Source organism: Amphibalanus amphitrite, unplaced genomic scaffold (assembly GCF_019059575.1).
Source record: "Amphibalanus amphitrite isolate SeventyFive unplaced genomic scaffold, NRLGWU_Aamphi_draft 001027F_arrow, whole genome shotgun sequence".
NCBI classification, from domain to species: domain Eukaryota; kingdom Metazoa; phylum Arthropoda; class Thecostraca; order Balanomorpha; family Balanidae; genus Amphibalanus; species Amphibalanus amphitrite.
The window spans coordinates 18,393-40,518 of record NW_024882521.1 but is presented as its reverse complement, the minus strand read 5'-3'; the positions used below and the strand labels follow the sequence as shown (position 1 = coordinate 40,518).

Genomic DNA, 22,126 nt, shown 5'->3' with positions numbered 1-22,126 from the left:
ACCTGTGATGACATTGGGCGGTGCTGGACCAAGCCAGTGTGCACACTGCACGTCCTATGAGAGCACTTCGGTGAAAAATACACTGGTTGGACGGAGTTCCACCTATAGCCTTGGGTTGGACATTTACAGCAGCATGTTGCATACTTGTTTGTGGTTTCGGGTAGGTTTTCGCTTTTGCCTCGCCATTAAAAATATTTAATGTTATTCCATTTCAGCCATCCAGCCCTCTTTTTATTCTTATACACAGCCAAATTACGGAAAGTTTGACAATTGACATCGCTTGTGGCAAATGCAGACTTCTTTCCCGCGAGTTGCTGGGGGGGGGGGCGTTAAACGCCCCCACTTATTTCGCTGGGCGATAGCATAAAAACGGCGCGCCGCAGGCGCGCCAAATTTTGGGTACCTGTAGAGAATTGATTGAAGTTTATTGTGACAAAGTTTCAAAAAAATCGGTCGGAAAATTTTTGAGATATCGAGGTTTTAGTGACGTCATGATTTCTGAGTTTTCGACCAAAAACGGCATATGTTCAAAAAACCATATAAAATCACAGAATAGACATACAGACATGCGGTAAACGCCATTAGACTGCCAATACCATGAACAATCAAATGGCTATCTTCGATTATTGATTATCGTTCCGCATTTTCCAAAATCTTGAACTGAATCTCGGCAATTTCTCGTGACTTCTTCACGACAATGATACATGAACTTTTTGAGCCCAACACGTACACATATGATAAAATGAATGTCACCATCGTGTTCTACGCCCCAAATTACCCATAAAACATGTTTCACAGGCTGCAAATATCAGTTTTGATTTTCGGGGATATGTGCCTACCCGATTGACCTACCTGACCTTGACCCTGACCTATGCTTGAGTGACCCCTACATGGAGCTGACACTCTTGTAGGCCTTATATGATGGAGTGTGCACCGTTTTGACAGAGTTTATGACGAGAGGCGCCCATTGCGAAGTCCTGAAGTCCATGTTACTGAAAGCCCGATTTCAGGTGTTTGACCTGACCTTGACCCGACCTGTGACCTCAAAATTCAACTTTAAAGTACTCATCTGAAGCGTCTCGTCGCGTTCTTTCGTTTGCCGCCTCGTGCGTTTCGCTGCGCCTTTTGGTTCTCGAGTTATCGGCTGGGGGCGTTTGACGCCCCCCCCCCCCCCCCAGCAAACGGTGGGTGGCGAAATACCCCAGCAACTGCCGGGTTAAATCTGTAATTCAAGAGGCCTATGACTATGTTGTGGTGATATTCCTAGCCCCTGTAAATGAAGCAACTGGATCTGAAGACCGGAGTCCTGAAATACAATCCAAAAGTAAGCCGAATTTCTCAACACCTTTCCATGCTTCTATCCTCAGGATACTGAAATCCTTTTCCTCCACGCCGCAACCCCCCTCCGGGCTGGACAGGCAACTTTATCTCATGCGGGCTGCTCCCTTGGAGCGGCACCGCTGCTCCTGAGGGAGCGCACCCCGTAGCCGGGTGCAGTGAGTGCCTTGGGGCTGGGTGGCCTGTCCTCTGGACGGGCTCAGCCCCGGCGACTCACTAGGGTGCCTGTCCAGACCAATGTCTCCCCCTAATTCCTATCATCCTTCCGGCTCTGCAATGGTCTTGTCGACCGAAAGGGCCTAACCCAACAAAACAAAAAACAAACAAAAAAAACAAAACAAAAATTTCTCAACAGCAGCAGACGCTACAATTGTACAAATCTATATTTCGACAAACAATTCATAAAACATAACACAAATGCAGGTTCGGGTCTGCGGCAGAGCACAAACCAGACCATCACAGAGGACTGAGGCGACCCGCTCCCGGGGCTCGCGCGCGCACACACACATACACACGTCCCTCCAACCGACGGAGGTCACACACGCGCACATACACACACAGCACCGCCACCGCCGCCGACCGCACCACCGCACAGCGTCCCTCGGCACACACACACATACAAACAGGGTGGGACGCACTGCAGCAGGGGCGGCGGCGGCGGCGGCGGCGGTGACGGCTACGGCATATCCTGCAGCCTCACACCACTCTGAACGCAGCTGCATACTCGACTAAATCACGGCATCACTCCAATCGACTGTGTAACTCTCAGAGGTAAGGTAAAGAGTAGGAGAAGACTGATAGAGCCGGGCACAGCACCCGGCCTGGCCTGCCCTGCGCTCAGCCGCCGCCCGTACGGCGACGCACCAGCCGGGGCGTAATCTCAACAACACTAAGTAGCGACCGCCGAGGGCCGGCCGTCGTGCCAAAAGCGGCACCGGAGAAGATTCAAATATAGTTATTGCACGGCGGTCGAAGCGCCGCCCGTGGTCACCAGGTAAAACACGGCCACCGCAGCCACCCTCGCTCGACTGTCAGCCACTGGTGCTCCGAGCAGCCACCTGCAGATCATCAGTCGCCACCCGGTATCACTCGAGGCCGCTGGTATCCTCACTGTCACCGCCGGACTCACCACCGCTGCCGTCTGTATCACCAGTTTCCATCAGTATCACTAGTGGCCGCGGCTGGTATCATCACTTCCGCTGTCTGTATCACCTGAATCACTACCACTCACCGCTGGCTGATGCGCTCAGTATCACCCTATGACTGACTGGAGCCTCCTCTGCCGAGCTGGCGACTATCCGAGAGAGTCAGCAGGTCCAGTTCGGATGTCACCTGACCGCTGCCGCCGACATCGCCACCCGCTCCACCCCAGTGCCCGTTACCGTTGGCAGCGGCAGGCAAATCAGCGCCCTCCGAATTGGCAGAGCTGTGACGACCGTTGGGCGTCTTTTTGATGACCGATGCCTTTGGACTGTTATTGATCACATCTGGGTGTTCCCTCATTGCTTCGCATGCTAGCTGCTTCTTCCCGCCGGCTGTCATCTTCGCACCATCTGACCCACCATCCGACTCCTTGATGTTCTCCGGCACTCCGGCCGCCACCTCGGCTCCCTTCGTCCCTCTCCCCGTCACCTCCGTCCCTCCAATGGCCGCCGCTGGCGAGACGGGCGCTCGGCGCGCCTGCTGCAGCGGCCGCGGCGCCGGGGACAGGTTCTCCTCCCGCTGACGTTTACCGGCGGCGGTCTCTTCGATCGAGCAGTCCGCCCACAGTTCGGCATTGTACCGGTCCACCAGCTCCTGTTTGCGAACGCGCCTCTCCATTCGCTCCTCCTCGAGGCGTCGAGCGTGCGCAGCGGCCGCCAGGTCGGGGGTGTCGGCGCGATTCACCGTCGGAGGTCGGGAGAGAAGTTCGCGGAGTTTCGGGCAGGTGCCGGACGCCGCCGAGCCGGGGTTCGACTTCTCGCGCGTCCCGGCCGCCGGGGAAGGGCCGCCCGGCTGCTGTAGAGTCAGAAGACCCGGCTCGGCGTTGTGACGGAGCCGGGGACGGTCCTCAGCTGGACTGCCCGGCCGGGCTGCCGGGGTCCCTCTGCCCGACATGGCGACCAGCACGGAGGCAGCCTCGCGAACACCCCGGTCTTCTTCGTCCGGTGGAGACGGAGGTCGGTAGGACTCGCCGCGGCCGGCCGACGGGGCCGGAGCGGGCGCCACGGCGGCGGGTGCCTCAGTGGCAGCTGCAGCCGGAGCAGCAGGGACGCCCCGAACGGCGACACCGGCCCGGTCAGTCAGCGGCGCGCGGTACGCACACGGACTGTAGCTGCCCATATCCGCGGGCGGCCGCAGCATGGGCCGCCGGAACGGGCCCTCCCAGACGGGCTGCTCGGGCTCGGGCGAGGAGCGCTCGTCGTCGCTGAGCAGCGGCTCACCCCAGTTGTCCGGGTCGCTGTCGTTGCCGTCGCTGATGGTCAGGTGGCCGGGACTGGGCGGACTGAGCGGGCCGTCCGCCGGCTCCGGGCTCGGCCGCCGCGGCCGCTCCTCCTCCACACGCCAGCCGAGGTTCTCCTCGTTGTTGTTGTCGCCGTCGGGCAGTGCGGCGTCCTCACTGATGGTGGCGGGCCGCCCGAACCCGGCGGCCGTCAGCCGCTCGGCGCCGGGCTTGGCCAGCTCCAGCCGCAGCTCAGAGCCGCTGGTGAGTTCCGGCAGCTCGGGGCCGCGCCGGCCGGCGGAGCGGGGACGGCTGAGGCGGCCGGCCGGCTGGGCGCCCGGGGTGGCCGGCCGCGGCGGGCGGCGCACCAGCGGCGGCAGGGACTCCCCAGCACGCGGCTTCAGTTCGGCGCCGCCGGGCAGCACCAGCAGGATTGTGTCAGAGTCGGCCGGACGCTGCGGGCAGCCGCAGCGCTTCACAGAGAGCTGGCCACAGCGGCGACAGTGCAGCAGCGGCTCCAGGCGCGGTGCCGCCAACCAGAGCCGCGGCGCCGAGCGAGACCGCAACGACTAGCCGTCCTGCTTGAGCTGACTGAGCGCGTCCTGGTAGCGCTGGGCAAGCTGCTGCTCCACGCCCTGAGCACACCGCAGACGGAGGTGGAGCGGTCAGAGGGGCCACGCCGGGCAGCCGACAAAGGAACACTCACTGCACTAAACGTGAACTGCAGACAAAATAGTCTGCAAATTGGCGAACACAAACCCTGAAGAAAAAAGTAAATTTTACAAGACACGACAGTTAAATTTTATGTGAAAATGATCAATAACATGCAAAAAAAAATGCATTGCCAGCCATCCAAACGATTGAAAATTTACAAGACTATCGACATTGCATTAAAGGTAGTGTGCCACCTTTGAAAGATTTCCCATTTTATTTTTCCTAGGATAAGAAGCTTCTGTTTTTACCTAATATCGCAAAAAAAAATCAAAAATGGGCCTGGAATAGTGCCTTTTTCGCCTAAAAGTTTTTCGGTTTTTAGATATGTATAACAACTGTAGTGGGCTCACCTGCAAACAGGCGTCGGGCAACAATCGCGAATGCGGCGCACTTGTGACAATAAGCAAAGGTCATTATAGTGTTACGACCATACGACGTACGGGAATGAGTTATCAGCTGTCTATAGTTCGTTTTTCTTAAGTTTGCCCCTCACTGTAAACGTCTTTTTGAACATAGCACGAGAATTGCTAGCTGAATTACTGAGAAAACCGGTTGGCGCACACTGATTTGACAAGATTTCACAGACGATCAATTTCATCAAATTTATTTACTATTTCACAGACTCGTAAATCGTACTTGCCAATACCTACAGGCCCACAGGGATAGACGATTCCTCTGGAATTATGTCTGAACTAATAAATAAATTGCACGGCGCTTAACATAACGTCAAATCGTCGGTGTTCAAAACCTATTTTTGAAAATATTATTCATATCTACAATACAATGTGCGCTAACCAGTTTTCTCAGTAATTCAGCTAGCAATTCTCGTGCTGTGTTCAAAGAGACGTTTACAGTGAGGGGCAAACTTAAGAAAAACGAACTATAATCGTAGACAACACAATGTCGAGCCTTAAACTGTAAGCCCGTATTGTATTGTTTCTTTTATTTGGCTGTCGAACATTATTTATGATTTGAAATATGATTTTATGTAAAATAATTGATATGAAAAAGCCGTCTTATAAGTTATGACCCCATTTCACCACACGCAAGTGGCAGAAATGACAATGATCAGCTGACGCATTTTTCTTGGCCGAAGTCAGAGCGCGCGGCCCGACGCACCACGCGTATTTGGAAATTCCGACCTCGACGAGCATCAGAAGCCACCTAACAGGCGTGTTCGAAACCGCAGGAGATGATGATGAACGGGTTTATCGAAACTTGATTGGATGAGCATATCGGTAATAGCGATTTCAGTGTGTGCATTTATTGTTCATAGTGGTGTGAAATATGGTTGGGGTACGACCGACAACCCGTCGGGGCGAATTTCGCACTGGGGTACTCAAAATTTGAAGAATTTAAGACGTTTCCATGAGTTTTGAAGGTATGGATAAGTTCTAAAAATCCGGTTCTCCTTATCTGGGCCATTAACTCCATACGGTCCAAGAAAGCTGGCACACTACCTTTAACTCGGCGGGCAGCCTTACCTGGATTTTGATCGGAAGCGGAGCCCGCTCATGCTCGGAGGCTGGTTCGATCAAGTGTGTAATTATCTCCTGAAGCACCCGTTGGCTCGAATCTGCCGCACAAAACGACAGGTCAGGGACAGTTGTAGCACATGACACGAAACTCATCAAACTACATATCAGAGGCATTGGGACTATGACAGACGGCCTTCTACTGAGCTCGACTGACACCGGTGTCTACATATCACAGCTAGACTGGCGCTCCACTGTGATACCTAACCAAACTACCAGCCCTCAAACACAAACATCCCTTCACAATACCACACCACACCACCCCCACCCCTCTCTCTCACCGTCCAGCGGCTGCCCCAGCAAACTGCACCACTTGTTGCGGACATCCTCCGCGGCGTCTCGATCGGCAGCCAGTCCGGAGCGGGCGAGCTGCAGCAGCGCCGGCACTGTGGCCTCCTGCGTGAGCTCCACGGCCTGCTCCAGCTGGCCCGAGAGGAACGTGTCCACCGCCCGCTTGTTCAGACCCTGTCGGCAGGAGAGGAGGGACAGTCAGTGCGGGAAATACAATATCGGTCGGGTCAGATTGTCGATGGACTCCATCCCCCACTTAGCCATCCGGTAGGCAACGCCAGAAAGTTCGACTGTGCACGGTGGCTGAGATGAGGTTGAGATGCTTTGGTCATGAACGCCACTACACGTGAAACTCGCATTCAAGAAGAAGAGTCGCAGCCACCTCCATGTCTTTTTTTGCGCAGTTAGTGTAAAAAAAGACACTGTGCACTGTCCACTAACCAGAAACCTAACCCCATCAATCCTACGAACACCAATGACCCCTCTCCTGTTGATGGTCAACATCCCCTGCCCACCCATTCTACGCACAACGGACAACCAGTCCTTTCCATCCCCATCATTCTCTAACCACGATGACCCACTCCTTCCCATCCATTCTATGACCAGGGCCTCGTTTCATAAAGCGAGTCCGTAACTTACGCCGGTTTTTGGTCTTGTATTGCAAGTGCATGTGAAGCGATTACGATAGTTTGAATCGTTAAATTTATTTATCTTGCAAGCAAGAACAGAAGGGAGAAGAGGAAATAAATTTATCGCTTCACATGCGCTTGCAATACAAGCCTAAAAACTGGCGTAAGTTACGGACTCGCTTTATGAAACGAGGCCCATGACGGACCCATCCAGTCCGCGCTGTGCCGCCCTCCCCTCCCCATCCACTGACCATGATGGCGCGTCGTCGGAAGTTGGCCAGCAGCTGCGGGTCCAGGCCGCGGTCCGGCTGCTTCTCCGTCACCAGCTGCTCGTTCCGATCACACGCCTGCAGCAGGTACATCAGTGCCTCCGTGTACCTGGGGGACACGGCGAGGCGGGTGACACGGCGGTTAGCGGAAGAATAGTGTGAGATGTTTGTGATATACAGACAAGTCTGAACAACAGTCATGATCAACCGAAACCAACGTTTATCGTGATGATTATACTCTGAGTTAATATCACTCCAGAGCTGCACGAATGCTTCCAGAGCAGTGTGCATAAGTGAAGACATGGGTATATTCTGGCACAGATACGTAGAGCAAAATAAACCCGTCAATGAACAAACTGTGATAGTTTGTCTCACGATTAACATCAAATACATCGCTATCTGATTACCAACAGCTGCTGAGCCCCGTCCGTCAATCGCCTTCCCGGCAGTCTCTCTATCCTGCCCTCCAGCCCTGTTCTGCCCTACATCAGCTGTCTATCCATTCCCTGCCCTGCCGTCTAGCCCCGACCCCCGGAGCGCCAACTTACTTCTCCTTGGCCAGTTCCCCGAGGCCGAGTACGGTCGACCAGGCGATGAAGCGGAACTCGTTGTAGTGCACGTGCCAGCAGCGGTACTGGCGCCGCTCCTCGGCAGAGCACCGCTCCACCAGCTTACCGAGCTCCAGCGAAGCCGTCTTGTACACATCGCGCAGACTGTGCCGGTAGAGGGGGGGGGGGGGGGCGTCAGAGAGTGGGTGGGATTCTGGGGTAAAGTAACTATCTAAGCATGCGTTCTTGCCTTATAGGACGCATGCGTTCACATGCGTTCACATGCATGCGTTCAAAACACCGTCCGGCCATGTTGACAGTGCCAGGATAATGACGAGGTGACTGTCTCTACCTCAATGTCTCGCACTGTGAACTGTCCTCGCGAATAGGGTCAAATCACCCTATTGCTACTCACAGAGAGTGAGCTACATACTCCATCATGTACCGGATGGGATCCCCTCCCGCTCCTCACTCACACTGGCAAAGCACTGACGGCCCGCTGGGTGAACCGTTCCCCTATGAACCGGATGAGATCCCCCTCCGCTCCACACTCACACTGGCACAGCGCTGACGGCCCGGTGGGCGAACTGCTCCAGTAGCAGCCAGTTGAGGTCGCGCTGCTCAGCGCCGTTCCTGGCCAGGTAGACGGCCATGTTGCTCATGCGGTGGTCGATGCCGCCCGGGTCAGAACTCATCTCCTCCGACAGGTCGTACACCGACTGACGCGAGCGCAGCGCCGCCTGTCGGTGGATAAGAGTGTCATCGAACTGGGTACGGGACGGTGCAAGAAACGATATCCGTGCAAATAAGACAGTTCATCGTAGACTTTCGAACACTCTACACTTCAGTGGTAGATAATGGAATAATGGAACAGTGGTAGATAATGGGCTTGAACGCTTTGCGTAGAACAATGAATTGTAGACTTCAGTATACCGTGTAGTACAAATGCTTGGTCATTGGGGAGCCCTCCGCCATGAGGCCGACGCGCCATACCTCCTTGAGCACCTCCTTGACGCTGGTGTCGGGCAGCGCGGCGTCCACCGTGGCCTTGAGCAGGTCCAGTGTCTGCGGCAGGCTGATGGCGGCGTGTCGCGCGCTGAGGTCCTCCCACTGCCAGCTGGTGGCCGTGCTGGCGCAGTCCTCGGGCTCCTCGGCCATGGGCTGGTCGCCGCCCGCGCCACCGGCGCACTGACACACAGAGGAAGACACGGAAAATGGTGAGTGGTGAAGTGACCAACAATCGGGAAAAGCCACAGAAACCACACTGAGCTGGACATTAAAACACCATCATTCTAAAATGATGTCTTATTATCGACTCTCCCCAACTCGTAAATCCTGCCACAGCTACAGACCGTCATGATGATCCCTATGCGCCACTCCGAACACTCGCCACGGCGCCCTCTGAACAGCTCCACCCACTCCCCTAGTCACCACAGTGTCCTCTGAACAGCCCCCCTCCCCTCCCCCACACTCACCACGGCGTCCTCTGAGGCGCCGCCCTTGGGCTGCGAGTTCCAGTTGTCGATGGCCTCCTGGAACTGCCGGTTGTCCTCGTCCACATACTGTCGCAGCGGCAGCGACAGCGACTCGGCCTCGTCGGCCGGCTCCACCATACCGGCCTCCTTGTCCACCCGCAGACGATCTGGTGTGCAGCAGGTCCGGAAAGTGAGAGAACACATCAGGGTAGGCACGGGGGAGCAGGGACATCGCTATACAGTGGGCGCCGGAACACGACTCATAGGGGGGACGTGTAAAAGAGCTCAAGGGCGGGCAACATTCACAGGCGGGCATGGGGTATCACTGTCTTATGGGCGGGCACGGAGCACGGCCTGTCTGGCCTGTGGGTGGGCAGGCCAGAGATAAAGGGGTGAGCATAAACAGCGGCCCATCTTAAGATGTTAGCCAGCGACACATGAATTCTTAAAGTGAGCGAAATGCCATCACCAGCAGCACAGTCTAGGTCGACTGTAAAACGGATAGAGAATGGACTGGTGATGCAAAACATTTTAACTGCGAACGTGAAACAACAAAAGGAATTGTGCTCGAATAATGGTATTAAATCGTATTAAATCGTTGGATTGCTGTCTTCGTCAACTTCAATTCCTGTTGCCCTATGAGGACTGCAGATATTGTGGACTTGTTTCGGTAGTTCTAGCCATGACAAGAGTGATCAAGTCTAAGTGGACGCAAGGACAAGGTGATGATAGTAAGGTCGGTCGCTCACCGTCCATAAGCTCGGCGCGGTTGCAGTCGATGTAGACCAGGCAGTAGGCAGACGTGTTGTGGTGGCCGCCAAAACTCTCCAGACACAGACTGTCCCACGTCGACTCGGACACCGTGTTGTCGTTAAACTGGACGACAGCACGGGGTTCGGTGAGACCAGAAAGCACTAGACGCCGTTCGTGAGTCACGGGTTTGTGACATCCCAATGAGGACACGTTCGATCGTAGATATCAGTGGGATGGAACTCACAAATAGACCAATGTGTGTGTCGTACGATGTTTGTAACCTGGGCTAAATTAATTGTGGACTTGTGGTATGGCAGTTTGTGAAAAGCGATAATGTGAACACATATATATTGCACAAAACGGTTTCGATATTACTTCATCAGTGTGCAACTATATAAATAAAACACACAAAATACAAAACGGAGACGAAATAGGTACAGCAGAGCAAATTAATCAAATCAATTGTGGACTTGTTTCGGTAGATAGCTACTTAAATATAAATAACACCGGAAGGCCGTTCATTACCCCGCAATAAGCTCCATCCCCGCCCACCTGGCTACCATTCGTCGCGGCGCGTCCCGGAATGTCCCATGACCTCAGCACCGAGAGCACTCACCTTCAGCCAGACCCGGCGCCGCGGGTGGAACACGTAGGCCCAGTAGTGTCCCGAGCCGGCCTGGCCCTCGTGCACCAATACAGAGTGTAGGCGGTACGGCACCTGGCGGCCGGAGGATCGGTCAGTTGGTAACACAGCGCATTGCGTCGGTGAGAACAGCCACCCATTGTGAGTATCCGGTCCGCCGACCGCCGCTAGTAATCCGATCAATCATAGACCTCTGTATACCGAGTTATACAGAGGTTTATGTTTCAATATTTCTCTTACCTGTCGCAGTCCCGGCTCGTCAAACATGTTCTCGATGCGTGCGGTGATCTCGGCCATCTGTCGCTTCAGCTCCCGAACCTGTCGGTCTACCTCGTGGCTCCAGCGCTCCAGACACCTCTGAGGAGCAGATACAGACACAGAGGGTAGAGATGCATCAGCACAATGCAAGCACAATGCATTGCATATATAGATACACGCAATACAAGTAGTCAAAGTGCAGACACAGATATAATATATATTCAGACATGAGAACACAGATTTAACGTTTAAATACAAAGAATACCTACTCATATTTAGATCCAGCAACACGGATACGAGGAAATGAACGGACCGATACCGTGAGATATCAGCTGGATACAGCTGGACACCGAATCCACTCACTAAGCCCCCAATACTGTTAGGGCGAAAAATGAACTCCCGGAATGACAGGCGACAGCCTGTATGATCGCTGAGCTCGGCGAACGATGCTGCCGAGTACCTCTCCCGGGCATGCTGAAGGCACAGGTGTCCGCCTCATAGCCTCACCTGAACCACTGCCAGCTCCTCCTTGGGTGTGTTGGACGGGCAGAGGGGCGGCAGCAGCGGCTCGCGCTCCGTGCACGACTCGTCGGCGGCCGGAGGGGACATCTCCTGGTCCGACTGTCGGCGATGGTCAGTGAGTCAGATACAGGAAGATACAGATACTGACGAGGCTCCTGGTCCGACTGTCGGCGATGGTCAGTGAGTCAGATACAGGCCGGAGATACAGATACTGACGAGGCTGCTGGTCCGACTGCCCGTGGAAGTCCACAGTTAGACAGAGGAGGGTACAGCGTATGATATCGGCGCATTAAAGGAGCACAGATACACGGGAGCAAACGGGGAACACAGAAGCAAGAGAGAAAATGGAGCATATGAACATGAGGATATGAGATTAAATTAGATCGAGAACAAAGTACGAACACAGGGTGAGGTAACAACCTGCACAATGGTAGCAGGTTGAGGTGATACACACAATCAGGAACTACAGAAAATACCAGGTTCTCGCAGCAACAGTCTGTGATGTATGTACAAAGGCAATGGTCATGATCTTCTGATATTTTATTATCATATTCATGACACTCAACAGCCCCCACTGTCATTAACAGTGGCGAAGTTTAGCAGACACACCATGCCACTGGATCATAGGAATGTCGCGCTATAAGCGTTGGTTGACATCTGGCATAAATACTAGCGCCGCGGATCCCCTCAGTAAGATGGTTCAGCAGCCATAACACGAGCCGCGACGGTCGGGTCCAGCCTCAGTCTGTCAGTCGGGGGCGCCCGGCGCACACGGAGCAAGTTTAGAGCGAGCGAGCGGGTGCGACGTCACTATCAGGCCCTATCGGCGCCATGGGACCCTCAGTTCTGGTGGCCGCTGCGGTTCTGGTGAGCGGCACAGCGACTCAAATCAACGAGTCCTACGGCCTGCTGGCCAGCCAGGTGGTGAAAGGTATCGTACACGCCTGCTCCGACGGCATGCGGGAGACGGTTAGAGAGGAGGTGGGCCGGCAGCTCGCGACCACCGGCCGGTCAGTGTCCCAGGAGTGTCCGGCCGGCTGGAGCCGCCACGGAGACACGTGCTACCTCATCCCGCCGCGGCTGGCCAGCTGGCCCGTGGCGCACCACGTGTGCGCCACACTCGACAGCCGCGCGCGGCTCGCCTCCGTCCACCCGGACTCGAGACGGTTCGTCGAGTCGCTGGTGGAGTCGTTCGGCGCGTCGCGTGGAGTGTGGATCGGCCTGGCCCGTTCTCAAAGCATACACGAGTGGGTTTGGTCGGACGGAACACCGCTCGACCTGGCCCGCTGGGAGCCGGGCCAGCCCAACAACGGGGATCGAGAGAGGTGCGCGCATCACGGTTGGCCGGGCTCCTCTCGCACAGGGTGGCACGACAACCACTGCACCACGGAACTCAACCTGCTCTGTCAGCTCCGTATCGCCCAGTGACAGCTCTGTGCTCCCCAGTGACGGTGTGGGTGTGCTACAGTGTCTGGAGTACAGCAGCACAGTGTCTGTTTAACGTTATTTTTGCGAGGTTTAGAGATAACAATGTATGCAGCAATCATCACGTAAATAATATTGTAGACAATCGTGATAATTAAGAATCATCAGCAAGGGGAGTTGCTGACAAGGATCGAAAATACCAAAAAAAAAAAAACATCAGACTGGGTAATTTGCCGATGTGATAATAAAACTACGGAGCGGAGACGTGGTGGCGGCCGCGGCAGGTCCTTCCAGAACCACAGGCTGCGTCCGGCTCCGGCCGGGTGGAGGGATAAACATTAAACAACACGAGTTGTAATAAATGTGAAAATAAAACAGAGTCACAGCACTCTGCAGGAGAGGTCCACTTACAACTTGGCCTGTCGGTAAACGTGAGAAAAGTAGTTCCTTTTGAAACCCTTACTAAAGTAAAAATATTCACTCATAGCTTGCATTTCGACCCACCAGACCAAGACCTGACAAAGATGTCTGCTTGTTACACGGGCCCACAGAGAACACGAGCACTCCTGCCCCGGCCGGTCTGTCGGCCGGGGTTGTGGAGGGCCGGTCTGTCCTCCCAACTATGATGTCCTGAAAATTTATATCATCCAGACAGCTAACATAATTGGAAGACGATCAGAAATGATCCTGCATCTACTAGATGGAGTCGACGAAATAAGTCTAAGTCTAAGTAAGTCGGCGAACCGTGCCACCCTCCGCAGTACGTACCGGCAGTGGGGCGGCGGGCACGGCGGCTCTCCGGCCGGCGCTGGGACTGCTGCTGGGCGAATCCACCACCATGCTGGCCACACAGCGCGGCACCAGGTCAGGTCAGGGGTCGTCAGCGCAGAGAAGGCTTCTCAGATACGTACAGATACATAGTGTTATTAACGTAGAAATTCGAGCACAGCTAGATAATAGATATAAACAGCGTGACTAAATCCACAAAACACATCTGCTACAATCAGACAAACGCAGTATCGTCATAAGCACAAATCGCATCGCAAGAAAGGAGCAGCAACCTTCAGGAGACAGGTCTGCTCTTACAGCCGTCAGAGGACAGTCTGAGCTCTCGGGGAATGGGCGGCAGCGGCCTCAGGGAACACTGGTATCCGTGTATCAGAGTGGTCTGTCTGTGCTCCGTCAGCTCACCTAGTCACAGCCGTGGCGTTCTCCATCTCCACATCGGGGGCGGGCTCGTCACCGGCCGGGTCACCGCGCGCGTACTGCAGTGTGTGGCGCAGCAGCTGACCGAGCGGCAGACGTGGCGCACTGGCACCGAAAGACAGGTACCTGCGGCGAGTGAGGGGGTGATCAACATGTGCTCGACTGATTGTTACTAAAGTTAAAAAATAAAAATAAATAAAAACCATCGAGCGAGTTTATGCGGCTTTTTACGTCAAACATGTAAAACGCAGACTATCTTACGACCAACGAAAACAATAATTTGCATAGAATTTAGCATGTTTACTTGGAAAAGAAGCAGACTTTAGCCACCAATCCCACCGGCTTAATCCCGGTCGCAGTGAACCTACCGCCCCCGCTACGGCCCACCGGCCCCCGCAGCAGCCGCAGTGCGAGCTGAGCCGACTCACTGGTCGAGCCGTTTGCGCAGCTGGCGCAGTTTCTGGCGCAGCGTGGCGATCTCGGCGCGTTTCACCGTCACCATGTTCTTGTTGATCTCCAGGTAGCGGTCCATGTACATTTCCGAGGGGAAGGTGAGGCGGTCGTGGATCTTCTCCGTCCGGGCCAGCGCCTGGTCGAACTGCCGGCGCAGGGACGGGGGACGGGGTTAGCTTCGGCCGGTAGTTGAGCAAGACGCAGGCGATACAAGACACAAGTTTGGCAGGTATGGCACGGCTCAGGCTGAGGTCAGCTCACTGGAGACGCCTCAGCGCTGTACAGTGTAATTCACTGAACAGATCACAAACAATGATGAACACTTGAGCCGCTGCCCGCTATATTCTAGTTAAACCACTAACTATGACGCTGCATCTCAGTGTATCCCGCCAAGCTACTGAATCTCTTATCCATCCTATCCAGTATCATCCCTGATTAGCCAACCAATCCCACCTCACCCCTTCCCAGCCACCAGTCTGACTCACGTGGAACCTGCTGAGCTCGAGCAGCAGCACGGGTGGCAGCACGGTGAACCACTGCTGGGCGCCGGCACCGGGCGTCATCGACGCCTCCAGCGCCTCGTGCAGGTCTCGGCCGGGCACCACCGACAGCGGAAACTGGCCGAACGTCTCCGGCTGGGCGTACGACACGCCTGGCGAGACGAGAGGAGGAGGGAGCGGTGAGGGGTGGGTGGGCAGCTGCAGACCGACAGTCTGCACCAGGGCCTCGTTTCATAAAAGGAATTACTTACGGCGTTCCGTCAATTATGCCAGATTTGGCGTATTTGATGCCAATTCGGTTTCATAAAGCCGGAGACCGGAGTAATTCACGCCATCGAAAGTACGGAGCTTCATTTACGGCAAATGCTCGATTCCGGACCAATTGATGCCATTTGGGTTTCATAAAACGACGTAATTAAAGCCAAATATTTTATCAAGCTCTTGATATCAGTGGTGTAAACTACGCACAAAAATGTTGCGTGATTTTGAATTAATGTGAAGATTCGAAGCTAATTTTTAATATATTTTATAATGTTGAGCCCGGTGAGGAAGAAAGAACAGCCAAAATGAGAAAAAGAAACTGCAAATCTTCTGTACCAGTCGCTTTTTGTGGCCACTATCGGAATTTTGTTTATTCGCCGCGCCGCGCCACTTTCGTAGTTAGGCACTTCTGCTTAGCTGGCTTTCTGCTGTTTTTAATATATTGTTTTAATAAAGGATGGTCATCAATATCAATTTTGTTTTTTCATGAAATAATTTTTAAGATTTAATTTCAACATAATTGTTTTATAAATTCTCGTAAAAAAATAAGTGTTGACATGAAATTGTAATTTGTAGGATGCTTGATAAATTACGGTAACTACGCAAATGTGCTTAGTTACGGAGGTGTAAACAATTCCAGTTGTGGCTTTGTGAAACGGATTTATTTGCGCTCCGTAGTTTGAAAGGGTGTGAATTACGGAAAGGTGTAAGTTACGGCAGAGCTTTATGAAACGAGGCCCAGGAGGGGGTCGAATCGCAAACAGAAACGAGCACATCCGAGCCGCCGTGTCAGAAAAACGCCGACGCCAGTGTTTCGGGAGCGAAGGAAGGATTCTCAGGTTTTAGCCGTCTGCTAAAACAGGACGTGTCAGGCTATCAACCATCAATAATTTGAGGAAGAAAAGGACATTCTTTGGAAGACCTACGCTTTGCAAAACCCAAATCAGCCTCACACTTCACCCATATCCCAATCAAAAAGTCACCATCACAGACGAGTGGCCAATGCTGGCGTTGCCCCTCCCCCCCCCCCCCCCACACACACACACACGCACCGCCACCACAGTCATCTACCTACCATCGCGCACTCCCTCCGTCTTGTACTGGCCGTAGAACAGGCTGATCATGGGGTTTCGCGATCGGCTGTCGCCCCTGCCGGCTTCCTCCTCCGTTTCGGCGTACTTGAACGCCTCCTCGAGCCACTCGAGTAGCTGCGGCAGACCGAGACACGCGCGTGAATATCCAGCAGTTGGTGTGGTATTTGTGTTTAAAAACAATATCGAACAGAATAGAAAGGAACGATCTACTTGAATGTGCCGGTTGGACGGTTTACTGCCGCTGAGAGCTCTAACATGCTTACTTTTTATTTTTGATGCCAAGGAAAGTTACTAAAGATGCGGTTCATTATATTCTCGTACGCACCGATTCCTCAGTTTCACTCATAAAAAGGCTATCCAGTATTCAAGAACCGCGCCTGGATTCCCGCCGACTTGTGCTCGTAAGGCAGCCGCTGCGGCCCGGGCCGCTCACCTTGTGTGTGAACTCTGAGATGTCCTGCTGCGAGTCGGTACCACCGCCGTCCAGCACCTTCTTCAGCAAGTCGACGGCAGCGCTGGGGTCCACGTAACGCTTCTCGGAGGCGACCAGCAGCGCGAACAGCCGGCGCAGCTCCAGCATAAACTGGCCGGTCCGCTCCTCCTGACGGTAGCACAGGCCGGGTGAGGAGTCAGGTGGGATACAAAACGTGCTGGTCGTAATGACTTTGGCAATCTACTGGACTAAACAACAGGCATACACAAAAAAAGAGTAAAAACAAGACATGCATTGGAGATAATAAGTGACAATGGTGAGCTACCGGTGCAGTCAGCTTTCATAGCCATGTGAGCACTCTTCCTGCGTATCATCAAATAGTTACTTCAATGTTGAACCACCTTACAATACGATCACCCTTCACCAAGTCCTCCTCGCCTTCTCTCCAACTGCTCTTCCCTCACACCCACCTGTGCCGAGGGCCGTTCGCGTTTGACGGGCCGGTAGCGCAGCACGAGGCCACGGAAGGCGGGCAGGTGGAACAGCGACTGGACAACGGCGCTGAACCAACAGGTGTTGCCGACGTTCTTGAGACCTACCGGCCAGTCGCCGTCACTGCCGAGACGCACAGAAAAAAGACAATGTCAGTGGGAGAAACGCCAGTCTGTGGGGACAAAGGCTGGTCCGTGGGGACAAAGGCTGGTCAGTGGTCATTGGGGACAAACATCAGAGTGGGGCGAACAAACGTTGGTATTGGCCATCCAAAGGCACTCATGGTCACAGTCAACAGCATATACAAGCTTCAGTCAAAACGCCTGTCAATCACTAATTAAGAGTCAGCCTCCATCGGCGGAAAAACCAGCATCCAAACTAACAAGTACTGCCCTCAGTCAACGTCAAATATACACATGTCGAAGTAAAACCCCAGTTTCAAACACCAGCCTTGATCAATGGCAATCACATAAGTACACAGCCAATATCGTACATCGGGTTCATAGATAAAATGTGAAGTGAATGACGTGACAAAGTACACTGAACTTCACATGACTTCAAGAACAAAGAGTGCTCTAAGGTTCGGTCAACGTTATGAAATCAGATAAGGAATGACCGGAGGTTTGTCAATAGTTAAAACACTATTCGTTAGAATTGTGTTTTTCTATTGGAAAACAAATCTGAGTTCCCTGACAATTTGGCAAAAGCTGCCTGAGATCAGTATTTTTGCATAGGACTCAGTGTCACCACCTAATATCGGTCCACAAAGGTGCCTTATCAGGGAAGTCCCCTTCAGATAGATCCAAATGTTTTCGGGTCATAACATAGATTAAAACGCAGTTCAAGAACAAAACAAAGCAATTATGAATGCAGTCCTGCCATGAATAACCATCAGCCTGTGAGCATATGGGACCGACAAATTCTGCAAGCATAACTAAAGTAACATCCAGGTTGACCTTAGCTCGGCTATCCGCGGACCACATCCTCACCGTATCCGCTCGTTGGGGTTGTGCGGGTCCAGCCAGGGCGAGCCTCTCTTGCGCTTGGTGCCGGCGTTCTGATCCGCTATACTGGCCTCCAGCACCCTGCGGGGACATGGCAGGAGTAGGACAGTCGTTATTTGGCAGCAGTGATGACAGTGTGAGGGCTATGACAGGAATTGGGCCGGATCAACATCATGACGGCAGCGACGAATCAGTGTTGAAAAATAATGATACTGATAAGGACAACGTAGTGCACAGACTGAGCTAGAGACTGTTCTCTACGCCGTACATTAAGTTTAAACTGCTATTTTTGGAGAGAAAACTTTGAATCATAAAAACATCACTCGGTAATTCAACCCTACGACACCTCTGCCATGCAAAGGCAAAAACGATTACGTTCGGGTGACCTCTGGCCTGACGAAATGACCTCTGACCTCTGACCTGACGTAATCGTTTTTTGCTTTGCACGGCAGACCTCCGCTCCACTACCCCCAGTCACGGCATTATGCGTCTGTGACGGTGCTCACTTTGCGATGTCCTCCTCCTCGCGAGTGATGCCAGCAGAGGCGGCGGCCACGCTGCCCGAGGCGCTGCCGCTGCCGCCGCTGCCCGACGCCCGATCCTGGAGGCTGAGTTCGATGGCGCGCCGCAGGTCAGTGTCGCTGGCGTCCGCCGAGCTGAACCGCACGCGCCGCTCGGCCGGACGCTGCTGGAAAGAGAGGGGAGATAATAAGAGAGGGAAGGAGGGAAAGGGGAGGTTAGAGAGGGCTCGCAAGGGAACTTGGAATCAGTCAGGGCAGTCGAGAAGCAGGCAAAGTCCATCAGACTGGTCCAGTTACCAGGGGGAGAAGAGTAGAAGGGGTCCGTGAGAGTTATGGACATTAGGTGATAAACTATGCAGTAATAAAGATAATGTGGCACAAAGCCATACTTACGAGCCATACTCGTATGCTTTCAGGTTCTCACCACTGCATGTGACTAAAGCCTGAAACAGACTATTTCCGCAGTCAGGAAATCGCATGCGAGAGCCTATTCAAATATATGGAAGCGCGCTCGCATCAATCGCACGCACCTCCCGCATGCGATTGATGCGGGAAGAATCATAATGTATTTGAATAGGCTCTCGCATGCGATTTCCTAAACGCCGAAAGAATCTGTTTCAGCCTTAATATGACTAAGCTCCCGTCCCCTTGCATCACAATAACCATTCGTCACCACTCCCCGGCCTGAGCCCCCACATCCAAACTGCACTCACGGCAGCCCAGTGTCCCTCTACACTGAGCCCCACGCCCCACCGGTACTGTCCCTGACTGACTCCCCCGCCGGCCGCACCTTGGGCGCGGGCTGGGCGGCGCGCGGCGCCACCGGCTCGGCCGGCTGGTCGGCCGTCTGGCAGCCCTCCACCAGCAGCGCCACGGCGCGCGCCACGTCGTACGAGCCGCCGGCCGCGCGGCTGTCCATCAGCGCCCGGCTCAGCACCTCCTCGTCCTGAACGCCCGTGATCTCGCGCAGCTGGTCCAGCATCTGGGCCGCCTCGCGCTCCTGCGGACACGTGCCAGGAGAGGAGGAACATAAGGTGGGGGAGGGTCGGGGGCGTGGGGGCGTGAGCCGGAAGAGGGTCGCCAGGAAGAGACATCTGAAGTCAGCTAAATGTGATGAAAAGCTGTTATATATCACAAAAAGTTAAATGTAGTTGTACTTATAGTATGGTTTTCTAAGCATTATGTACACTGTACTCTTCATGTTGCATGGAAATAAGTAAGTTGGCGCCCTTGATATGCATTGAGAATTGCGTGCCAGTCAACTGTAGCAAGCATAAATAACATAGGTACTTCACAAAAAATACAAAGAATATCCATTAGACATATTCAAAGTGATAACAGTTTGATAATGAAAAATGAGAACTGACTGAGGTGAGAAAATCTGTGGTAAGACAGAAAAAAACATGCAACAAAATTACAACCTGTTGATGACCACCACCTTTGCCTGCAGACTGTATAATCCCAGTACTTACCGTGGACTGGAAGTAGGTGAAGGATGACTGATTGACAGTCATTGTGGCTGGAGTTCAAGTGACTCCCACCACAAGGACAATATGCTTTCTTCAAATGTACAACTGATTTTGTTTATATGTCAGCATATAGATAAGAATAACACAATCATTATACAGTAACTTCCTAAGACTTGTAGTTGAGTTGATACTCCACTTCCTGAAATGAAACATAAAGATTACAGCAATGCATGAATATTTTTATTAACCCTCGCCTGTATTGGTGTTTTTCTAGCCACAAACGTGTAAGGGGGGTTCGTTGGACCGTCATCATCCTCATCGCGAGCCGACGTCATCGCCCGTGACCAGTGCTGGAAATGAGGGCGCTTTCTGGTCCCAGCGTTTTGTTCTCCGGGTGGCTTAACCCCGTCTAGCGCTTAGCCTTTCGGGACCCTCTCAGAGCTGCGATTGTTTTCGCCGCTCGGCCCATTCGGGATGCAAAGTTGATATTCACACAAAGTTTATTTGGGGCCTCTGCATATTAGACTTCGAAATTAATCAATTTTACAGAACCTTTCTCTTTCATCAATATGCATACATTTGACAGTAAGTCCAGACTCGGCTGGTTTGGCTGGCCCTAAAAAAGCTTTGTGTGACTATTAACTTTGCATCTCGACTGGGGCGATCAGCAAAAACAACCGCGACCCTGAGACCTGAGTGGGTCCCGAAAGGCTAAACGCTGGACGGGATTAACTTGCCCGGAGAATAAAACGCAGGGACCAGAAAGCGGCCTTATTTCCAGCACTGCCCGTGACATTGGCTCGCGGAATGCATCATACCCTGCACACAAAATAGCCGGCTGCTGAACAGCGCTCTGGAAAGCTGGGCATAGCGAACACACCTACATCAGCTACATGGGAAGTGCGCATCACATTGTCATATTATTTTTGTTTTTTGCAAGTTCAGTGTTTGTGATGATTTTCTATGGGCATTTTTCCATTTCTGAGCAAATTATGATCCTAGTTGTACGATTGATATAAACAAATTTTGAGACTGCAGGTACTAGGTAGCATTTCATACCATGATTAGCCCAGGACGATTTTCTGCCTATTTGAAGTCACAGTCAGTTGAGAGATAATTCTAGCACATTCAAGCGTATTTTATTTCAGCAATGCTGTTGGAAAAATCATCTAACTACTTACGATTGAGGCGAGGCGGGATTCCAATTCAGATTGGGATAACCTGGCACGGAAACGTTGAAACTATTTATAGATAGCCGACAATAATCGAAAACCATACACTTACGTAAGATTCAAAGAAGCCGCACTTTACAACTCACAAAAAAGTATGTGTTCGCAAACACTGATCCACTTGACTCACTTTTCTTTACTTATTATCCGAGAAATTCTCGGCACGGAACGCCCATAATTTTTTTCTGCACCGTAATCTAAAAATAGACTACAGACACGGCGCACTAGCGACGAATCATCGGTCACTCAGCTGATATCGAGAGCCTGTTCAACGCCTCGATCGCTAGCACGTTTCACTCAAGTTTCTATGGCAATCGGAATTTTGAATGAAAAAAGTTTCAATTCAATTCTATTCTGCTAAATTATTTTTAAATCAATAAAAGCTTCTAATATTAGCAGCAGATTGATATCCGTGAATCTGCTACTGGCAGTCAGAATATATTCGGCCGGGTCCATTATGCTGCTCTGGCAGTCGGCAGATGATTGGCCGAATGTCTGTTGTCCGTCTATCTGTAAGAATCTTATGTATCTTTGATATCTTTTAACTGATCCTTCCTCCGTCAGCCATCTCGGTCCGATCGCACATCCGATAAGCTAGTCTCTACTCCAGCATCTAAAGCAGTCCACAAATATCAGCACTCT

At 52.8% G+C, this 22,126-nt stretch overlaps 2 protein-coding genes across 5 annotated transcripts; one reads left to right on the top strand and one right to left on the bottom strand.

The window, feature by feature from the left end:
- Positions 1–1,707: 1,707 nt before the first annotated feature.
- LOC122369345 (ubiquitin carboxyl-terminal hydrolase 25-like) lies at positions 1,708–21,683 on the bottom strand. Of its 4 annotated transcripts, none has more exons than XM_043344020.1 (24): positions 21,540–21,683; positions 20,259–20,454; positions 19,577–19,786; positions 18,772–18,950; positions 18,251–18,346; positions 17,240–17,384; positions 16,770–16,937; positions 16,318–16,450; positions 14,967–15,133; positions 14,457–14,626; positions 14,014–14,154; positions 13,591–13,663; positions 11,383–11,496; positions 10,858–10,974; positions 10,591–10,692; positions 9,971–10,097; positions 9,222–9,388; positions 8,740–8,934; positions 8,302–8,486; positions 7,747–7,911; positions 7,181–7,307; positions 6,291–6,474; positions 5,959–6,050; positions 1,708–4,395 (listed from the first exon to the last, which is right to left on the bottom strand). In XM_043344020.1, the coding sequence occupies exons 2-24, from the start codon at positions 20,298–20,300 to the stop codon at positions 4,330–4,332; spliced, it is 3,165 nt and encodes a 1,054-aa protein (XP_043199955.1). In that variant the 5' UTR covers positions 20,301–20,454; positions 21,540–21,683; the 3' UTR covers positions 1,708–4,329. The 4 variants fall into 4 exon arrangements, with proteins under 4 accessions (XP_043199955.1, XP_043199954.1, XP_043199957.1 ...); XM_043344019.1 differs by having other exon boundaries at positions 21,437–21,669; XM_043344022.1 differs by having other exon boundaries at positions 21,615–21,668.
- Positions 12,089–13,227, top strand: LOC122369346 (C-type lectin-like). Its single transcript, XM_043344023.1, has one exon. It carries the CDS (start codon positions 12,229–12,231, stop codon positions 12,823–12,825), a length of 597 nt encoding a protein of 198 aa, XP_043199958.1. The 5' UTR covers positions 12,089–12,228; the 3' UTR covers positions 12,826–13,227.
- Positions 21,684–22,126: the final 443 nt, after the last annotated feature.

Excerpts from the sequence above, each read along its gene's own strand:
- LOC122369346 (XM_043344023.1), top strand. The coding sequence starts at position 12,229 with ATGGGACCCTCAGTTCTGGTGGCCGCTGCGGTTCTGGTGAGCGGCACA.
- LOC122369345 (XM_043344020.1), bottom strand. The coding sequence starts at position 20,300 with ATGACTGTCAATCAGTCATCCTTCACCTACTTCCAGTCCACG. Across the intron at positions 14,155-14,456 it reads CTGCGCAAACGGCTCGACCA|GTACCTGTCTTTCGGTGCCA; the intron begins GTGAGTCGGCTC and ends CACTCGCCGCAG. Across the intron at positions 4,396-5,958 it reads CGCTTCCGATCAAAATCCAG|GGCGTGGAGCAGCAGCTTGC; the intron begins GTAAGGCTGCCC and ends CGGTGTGCTCAG.